The 8,958-nt window shown below is 47.1% G+C and overlaps 1 protein-coding gene across 1 annotated transcript; it reads left to right on the forward strand.

Moving 5' to 3' along the window:
- The first annotated feature begins 69 nt into the window (after positions 1-69).
- On the forward strand, positions 70-8,777 carry FECH (ferrochelatase). The gene is made up of 8 exons (XM_010725123.3): positions 70-201; positions 1,328-1,447; positions 1,809-1,957; positions 6,235-6,369; positions 6,748-6,854; positions 7,171-7,269; positions 7,666-7,773; positions 8,586-8,777. Exons 1-8 carry the CDS (start codon positions 80-82, stop codon positions 8,760-8,762), a joined length of 1,017 nt encoding a protein of 338 aa, XP_010723425.1. The 5' UTR covers positions 70-79; the 3' UTR covers positions 8,763-8,777.
- Positions 8,778-8,958: the final 181 nt, after the last annotated feature.

Below are 8,958 nucleotides of genomic sequence, written 5' to 3' on the forward strand. Positions count from 1 at the left end.
GGCCTCACCTGCTGGCTTCCCCATCTCCCCGGGCTCCTGAGCGAGCTCCTGAGTTCCGCCGTGCGGGCTGAGCTCACCGATGTGCCGTTGTCTCTCTGCAGTGGTGGTGGGCGGCAGGCAGCTGGGGGTCCCGCTGCGCTGGAGGGGGCAAGTGGCTGCGGCGGCGCCCAGCACCAAGCTCCAGGCTGAGCCAGAAACACGGTAAGTCTGCCGAGGGCCACAGGTGGCACAGCCACGACCCTGTGCTGTCTGTGGGGTGAGTGGCCCAGCCTGCGTGGTGCAGCTGGTTGCGTAGCAAAAAGAACGGCTGTGGGGATGGGTCTGGCTTGTGTCACTGCTGCTGAATGCCCTGAGCCTCGCTGCCTGCGGGACAAAGACCCGTGTGTTTGTTCTCTGCTGAGTAGAATGAAGCGCAGGTCTGCGGTAAGGCAGTGCAGGAAGCACAGAGCAAACATTGCTGTTCTGGTTTCTGGTTCCTGCCTCCTCATCAATCCTCCTGGAGGAGGACAGCAGAAGCCAAAGTCTCGGCCCACCAGGACAGCCCCAGGCTCGTCGTGTGCCCACCTGGCTTGCCAGACTCTCGGTGCCCGTCTCATGAAAGCCAAAGGCCTCAGAAACTGCAAAGCTGTGCTTGGGAACCCCCATGGAAATGGGGCTGTCGGCCACGTGTTGGCCTCACATACAGCTCATGATGTACAGCCAGGTTTTGCTTCTCTCGCTGCTTTGAGAGCGAGGTGTCCCTTCCCCGGATGGAAGACAAAGCAGTGTTGACACGTGTCCTGCGTTCTGCAGGAGGTGCTGTGTGTTTTGGTCTGCACTGTGGCTGGCATTCAGCTGAGATGACCCCTGGGCAATGCTCTGCCCCTTCCTTTACCACACAGAATCGCAGAATGGCCCGGGTTGGAAGGACCTCAAGGATCACGAATCTCCAACCCCCTGCCACATGCAGGGCCACCAACCTCCACATTTAAGACCAACCCAGGCTGCCCAGGGCCCCATCCAACCTGGCCTTGAACACCTCCAGGGATGGACGGGGCATCCACAGCCTCTCTGGGCAAGCTGTTCCAGCACCTCACCACTCTCTCTGTAAAGAACTTACCACGACAGCTGAGAGAATCTTCTCTGTACATTTCCAGTTAATCTCAGTGTTTCACAGTGATCATTTGTTCTCAGGCTGCTCATATTTGTTGTTCGCATTTGTTTCATAAGTGTGAACTTTAAATAAGATGTTGCAAAAGATGTGCTGACAGGCAGGCTGACTGTTTCGCAGTTAAAAAAAAAACAAACAGTACATCACTGGGATTTGAAATATCTCTTTCTTCCATAGGAAACCTAAAACAGGAATCCTGATGTTAAACATGGGAGGTCCAGAAAGGCTGGATGATGTACATGACTTCTTACTGCGCCTCTTCCTGGACCGGGACCTCATGACACTTCCAGCACAAAAGTAAGGAATGCTGTGAACTTGTGTGTTACAGTCACTGTTCAGTGCTTGGCTCTGACATTAAACTGTAGTTTAATTTATGTTTGCATTTATTGGGGCTGCTCAATCTTTGGACCTTTTGGTGCAGGGAACGGTGTTGTAATTCTCTGGGAAAAAAGTGTGCCAAGATCAATCTCTTTAGTCTGCAGATTGTGGTTTGCTGTCATCTAGCAGGTTTGGAAGGGTGATGGAATAGAACATTAGACATGCAGTGCTGTTTTGTTTATAAGTTGGGGACATTGCCCACTCTAGCAGATGTGTCTGGAGAAGGGGCTGGGGATGCCAGGGTAGTGACATTAACACGGATCCCTTCTGAATGCTTCAGTAAATTGGCACCGTTCATCGCTAAACGCCGCACACCACGAATTCAGGAGCAGTACAGCAGGATTGGAGGTGGGTCACCTATCAAGAAGTGGACGGCGGTGCAGGGAGAAGGCATGGTGAAACTGCTGGACAGCATGTCTCCTCAGACCGGTACTTCTGCACCCCTCTCTGCTTTCTAACAGCTTCTTTGGCCTGATGTGTTCTAAGTATGAGTCCCTGAAGCAACTTTTGCTTCTCAGCTTTAATCGTGAGTGTAAAGTGTTCTCAGTCCTGCTAGGAAATCACAGTGCAGACGTTCCTATTTTCAGTATACACAAAAACATGGGGTCCACAGACATGCAGGTGTAATTCTGTGCTGTAGTCACTGCTGTGACTGCTGGTGGCTTTGGTTTCAGAGAGCAGCCTGCTGTCAGTGTGCATCCATCCCACTGTAATGCAGTGTAGCACCATGAGCTAACGGCCAGATGTGCACCCATCTTCTCCAGCTGGATCCAGTGCGTACTGTGGTTCAGCTGCCTCCTCTCTGCCCAAAGTAGACGAGTTTCAAAGCTGCCCTGGTTATAGCCACCCATGGATTCCTCTAACACATTTCATCTTGCTAACTGCAGCCACTAGAGTTGAACTTCTGGCCTCTGCTCCTTCCTTGTCTTATCAAGAGAGTAGGGCATATAGAGAGTGGTTCAGTGCATCTCAAGCTCACTGTCAGAGAGAGGAGCTCACCTGCCAAAGGCACCCTTATTTCACTCCTTTTGTTGTGGAAAGAAACCTGGATGACTATCATAGACCAAGCACTTAGCTTTCAGATGTCTGAAAACAGGTGACAGGAGTCTCAGCTCGTGCTTTCACAAATGCAAGGTGCAGACTCTACTTGAACTTGAAGAAGTCTGCCCTAGAGAGAAGTGATTGAACCTTGTATGACAGGAAAGGAAAGTGTATTTCATTTGAGTTGATAAGGGGACAAGAAATGGAGTGAAGTTCTCACTCATAAAGAAGGTGGAGGTTTGTGGTTATTTATGAAGATACACAGTGAGAATGATGGTCATTTGGGACAGCAAATGTCTGCACCCACAGAGTAAAACTGTATGTCCATCCTGGCTGTTGATGTTGTGCCAGCCTGAGCTGAAAAGACAGGGGGCTGCATGAGAGGGGGTCAGGAGTCCAGAGCAGTTCTGCAAAGGTGTGGGTCTGTCTTGTGTTCCTCTGAGATTTCTCTCTGGGTTGCTTTAGAGCTCTCGAAACTTGCCTGAATCTGTAACTGCTAATAGTGTCTAGGAGACCTAACAGCAGATAGGCCCCATTTCAGGAGCAAGGAAGAAGAAAAGATAAGGTTTTGTGGTTGAACTCTGCAGGGCTTGGCAGAGGGATAGTGGAGAGCCCCACCTGAGGAGCAGGAGATAAGGCCTAATAGCTTGATGTGGGTAGAAGCAGATAGTACCTTCGCCAGCAATTCTGATCCCCACCCGATCAGGCTGCCTAGGGCCCCTCCGGCCTGGCCTTGGGCACCTCCAGGGTTGGAGAACACACAGCTTCTCTGGGCAGCTGTGTTCAGCTGCTTTTCCCTAAAACTCCCAACAAAGTTGACACACAAGTCACTTTTAACTCACTTGTGGTGGAGTTTGTACAAGTTTAGCTACACTTCAGCATCCATGTCGCAGGATGAGCACAGTGGCTGTACTCTGTATTGTGCCTGACCTCTTGTGGGACAGACAGAGTGAAGCATCGTTGCTGTGACAAGCCGGAAAGGCAGGGCCATAATGGTTGGGCTGCCTGAAATGAGCTATCTGGGGATCACCCCTGTTCATGAAGGCCTTTGCAACATGCTTTTTCTTGAGGCAGCAAGCAGGCTTTGAGAGCAGAAGGAATTAATGAGATCACTGAGCTACCCACTGTGCTCTTCACCAATGTGTCAGCTGCAGAGAATACTTCTCATCCTGCCACTCCAATAGGAGCACTAAACGTTTGTATTGGAAAAATTGCTGGAGTACAAGGAGCCAAAGAAAAGAGCTCTCTATTCTCTTCAGCTCAGCAGCTGTACAGCATTGCTGCTGCAGGCTGCCTTCTGCATGCACTTTCCAAAATGTTTGGAAGCATGATGTTGGTGTGTCAGGGAGTCACCTTCTGTGTTAGACCACATACATTCCCAGATTCTCAGCTGTTTAGTGGAGCATGTTTCTTCAGACTTGGATAGGAGAGGGCTAGAAGTAGGAGATTGGGGTTTGTTTGTTCATCTTAATTGTGTCTGGAGGGTGAAAAGTAATACTCTTGAAAGGCCAGGACAGAATTCCCCATTCATTCAGCATGCAGCATGTCACTGATGCCTTCATTCAGATGGTATTTGGTCTGTTTTTCCACTCAGATGCTATTTCTCAATTCCAACTGTAGTCCCTGCAAGGACAGTCAAAGCCTGAAGCTAGGCATGCCCCCTTCTGTGGCATGGAAGGCAGCAGTATTCTAGCAGCTGCAGCCCTTGAAGGGTCAGGCTTGCAACGGGTTCTGGAGATAAGGCTCACAAAGTTTATCTGCTGTTCTCAGTGTACCACTCCCACTTACTTTTTTGTTTGACGGTTTTTGCACAGTCATGCCTGACTCTCTGCAGCCCTTACCTTTGAGAATTCATTTAAAGACTTTGGGTTTTGCCCAGTGGTAATTGCAGTTTTAAATACTGAATGTGCCAGCCATTCCCTTGAGCATTTTGAGAAACCTGGTCGTGATACCAACACTGTGCTGCTTCAGAACAGCTTGAACCAGGTGTGCATCCAAGCTGAGCTGTGCATGTTAGCACTGTGTCAGGGCACTGCTCACAGCCCTGAGCCCTGTTAATGAGTAACTTGTGGCTTGTGACTATGAGACATGAAGCTCGTGGCGAAAAAGTAGTATACTGCACGCTGTTGTTGCCTTGATCTGGCCTTCTGGTGAGGCTGGAGTTTGCAGTAATTTGTGTATTTGCAGCTGGTGAAGAGCTCGAGCTAGACAGGTTCAGTAAAGTTTCCTTCTACACACATAAATCAGTCTGCTGATGCACTGACTCGTGGGATATGTTTGACACGTTACACTTTGGCAATGGGACTAAGATCAAGTAATAAATAAACAGCCTCACCAATGTCATCTGGGAACAATATAATTTTAAAACGAAGCTTTATTGTTACAGACAGCAGTCTGAAAATAAACAGGAGTTCTTCTGCTCACAAAGAACAGGGCTGGGTAGGCTCAGTGGTCTGTAGGAATAAATCACATGAATATGATGACAGGAAGATCCATGTCTGTTTGTCTAGTGCTGGTATCAAATAGGCTAATGTCTTGCGATGGTAATTAGACTTCAAGAAGATGCATTTTGCCTTTTTCACTGTTTTCAGATTTAAGGGTTCTTGTTATTCCTTACAAGCTGTATTTTAGCTGAGATTCCCTTGTCAGCAGAATGGAAGCTCCCAAGATGGGGGGGACCAAGATGCTGCTTAGGTTGGCAGCTCTTTGCTGAAGGGGCTGTCATATAATCCTGATTCCAACTGTAACAACAAATTGAACATGTGTACACATGTTTTACACGTGTGAAACGCTGCCCTTTGCTGCCTGTGATCCAAGACAGAACGCAGCAACGTGAGGGTATTGCAACAAGTTCCCACATTGATCATCTTTTTTTTCCCCACGTCTCCTTTCCCATGTTAAACTCCTAATATCTTTGCTCTAGTTTGTCGGAGTTTCGGTTTTAATACCATTTAAATATGCTCAGGGTCACCCCTCAGGTGACCTGAAGGCAGCTCAGGACTTGCAGCTTCTCCCAGCTGGGAGCTCTCTTGCCTCCTGCAAAGAGCTGGGGCCGGCTAAACCTGCTTTCTGAATCCTGCCTAAGCCTACAGAGTGCAGAACAAGCACAGGACGTCTGCTTCTTTCAGAAACCTGTTACAGGTTTTTTCAGAGCTAGTGACCTGGAAACTATGAAAAAGAGACTTTGGGTTTGTTCTAGAAGCCTCTGTCCTTCACTTAAAACAAAGCAAACAAAAAAACCCCAAAGCTGACACCCTAAAGATTAGAGTTGGAAAATGGAAAAACCTGAAATGTCCTCAGAGAGGACAGGATTGCCTCCAAAATGAAGTGTTTAAAGGCACAAATATCTTGGTGAAAAACAAACTAACCAGAAATGGAAGAATCTGTGCCTCTCCTGAGCACCCTGGCGGGCTGGCAGACAGAGCAGGCTCACCAGGGTGGCAGCTGATGCAGATGCATCAAGTGGCAGTTCTGCATCATCTTAGCTTAAACTTTGCTTTTTAAAAGGGTTACCTGGAGGCAAGGAAGTAGAACTCTGTCTCGTTTTTTTCCATCTACATAAGTCTGTCTGGTTCTGTACACCGTGCTTGTTAGCTAGCAGTTATTTACTTGGAGGTATTGGCAGATGCTGTTCCTGCAGTTTCTCTTCCTGTTTTGTCTGGCAGCACCCCACAAGTACTACATTGGCTTCCGATACGTGCACCCTCTGACAGAGGAAGCAATTGAGGAGATGGAGGATGACGGCATCGAGAGAGCCATCGCCTTCACGCAGTACCCGCAGTACAGCTGCTCCACCACAGGTCAGAGCTTGTGAGAGACCTCCTCCGTAGGCTTTAAGGTCTTCCGTGTTTAATATCATTCTGAATTTCATGTGGGGACTTCTTAGCTCAGGATAGCTTTATGTTTGTTGTAGGATAATATAAACTGAAACCGGGGAGCACCTCTGAGTAAGTTTCTCCATGGAAACTCCAAGTTCTTTGGTTAAGGAATGATTTAGCAAGTCACTCTCGGCTATAAGATGTTTGTCCTGCTCTGATGCTCTCAGCTGTGATTTAGAGTTGCCTTTAAAACATGTATAGCGTGTTAAAATATTACAGTGCTTTCCTACACAACTGCTATCATCTGACAGTCTGCTGATTCCGTGGACAAACTTCTGTTCTTAATTCTCTGTATTTCAGGAAGCAGCTTAAATGCTATTTATCGCTACTACAATAAACAGGGGAAGAAGCCAAAGATGAAGTGGAGTATCATTGACCGATGGCCCACACATCCCCTGCTCATTCAGGTACAGATCTGTGCAAAGCTGGATGGATATTTCATGCTCGCTGTTTTGGCGTGATAACTTGAGAAAGTGACCACTTTGTCCGGAAGTATTCGTGTTATCACAGCAGAGTTGGCAGGAAGGGACCTCTAGAGGCCATCAGCTCGAATTCCTGCTTTAGCCTGTATCAAAGATAGACACGGATATGTCTGTTTGTCAGATGCTTCTAGGAATTAGGACATTTCTAAGGCAGCCTGGCGTGTGGAAGCTGCTGTCTCATTTGTGAGCACATGTTAACTTTAAGCAATTCCTGATCTCTGCCTTTTTGTTTCCTGACCAGTGCTTTGCCGATCACATACAGAAGGAACTGGACCTGTTTCCACCTGACAAGAGGAAAGACGTCGTCATCCTTTTCTCAGCCCACTCGCTCCCTATGTCTGTGAGTTACATCAGTTACTGCTCTGTGACCATGAGGCCAGAATCTTTAGAACCGTAGAATCAGTAAGGTTAGAAAACAGAGTAAGATCATCAAGTCAAACTGCCACCCCATCTCCACCATGCCCACTAACCATCTCCCCAAATACCACATCCATACGTTTCTTGCTGTCTGAGTTGAGTTGGAAGGTGTGCAGCTGGCAGGGAGGCACAGTGAAACCACCCTTGCAGAAGTGCCACGCAGTTCCTTTGTCAGGGTAGGGGGGGTTGTGGGGACACTGGTAGCCAAACCCTGGTGCCCCTGGCTGTGTCCTCACCACCATCCCACACTCTTAGTAAGGGCAGGAATGACATAAACGCATTCCTTGGAAGAAAAAGCTCTGGTGTTGATGTGTTGAAGGTGGTGAACCGTGGTGATCCGTATCCACAAGAAGTAGGAGCTACTGTCCAGAGAGTCATGGAGAAGCTGAACCACTCCAACCCCTACCGGCTCGTCTGGCAGTCCAAGGTGGGTGCTGGGGACAGCAATGCTGCCAGCTTGTATTTCTGCTAGGACAGAGTCACAGCCTTGCACCCCAAATCAGTTTTTCCAAGTATTTTTCATCCATAGTTTCTTGCCTCTTTGGTACACTGCATAATCTGAGGTAAATTTTTGATATGTCCCATGATTTCATAACACACAGTTTGGGTTTTTTTCCTCTGTTGGAAGGAAGAATTGAGCACTCACTGGATTTATTTTGCTACTTTAAGATGACCTTGGAGCAATTTTTCAGAAATTGTCCTTGTGAAATAAACATTCTTAACAATGGTAGCACATAATCCAAACAGGCCTAATTATTCTTGATGAAGACTTCTTGCGTTATTTCACATTTATTATTACTATTGCAAATCAGAAGGAACTGAAGTTTTAGCACAGTCGTGCACTACAAGTAATTGTATATCTCAGGGTACTGGCACTCCCATGCCAGTGTTGTTTTGTTCTTTAAGTTGCATCTTATAGCACATCAGCACCAAACACGTCATGGATAGCTCAGTGGATTCGTTGCATCCTGATTCCTCACGTCTTGCAAAGCCAGGGAAATGAGTGCAGTTGAGGTCTCCTTTAAGACCAACCCAGGGTGTCTTTTGGGAGGGGTTTAAATGGGTGGTCAGTGGGATGGTATGTCTTTGTAAAACCTAACAGATAAAGTGAGGGAGTCAAAAGCAGAGACATAGCAATAATTGACTCCTTATTAAAAATCTGAGTTGTCCGGCTAAAGAAAAACATGGGTGCATTTTCTAAGAGTGATTTATTGAGGTTTGTTTCTTCCCTCTTCCCAGGTTGGGCCAATGCCTTGGCTTGGTCCACAGACGGATGAGACAATTAAAGGACTGTGCCAAAGAGGAAAGAAGAACATGTTGTTGGTGCCCATAGCATTCACAAGTGACCACATTGAAACACTTTACGAACTGGATATTGAGTATGCCCAAGTTTTAGCAAACGAGGTAAATGGTTGACAGTTGTTATAACTGGACTCCCAAATTGTTTTACCTTTTCCAAAATATTGTTTTCTGGTTGCTCTTTGCATTATGATTTGGGGGATTTTTATTTTTTTTTCTGTAACTTGAAAAATAAAATCTAAAACTCAAAGGAGTTTTTATAGCAACACAAAAACAGGTGAGAATTTGTCTTTCTAGGTTTAAATCTAAACTT

Source organism: Meleagris gallopavo, chromosome Z (genome assembly GCF_000146605.3).
Source record: "Meleagris gallopavo isolate NT-WF06-2002-E0010 breed Aviagen turkey brand Nicholas breeding stock chromosome Z, Turkey_5.1, whole genome shotgun sequence".
Taxonomy (NCBI): domain Eukaryota; kingdom Metazoa; phylum Chordata; class Aves; order Galliformes; family Phasianidae; genus Meleagris; species Meleagris gallopavo.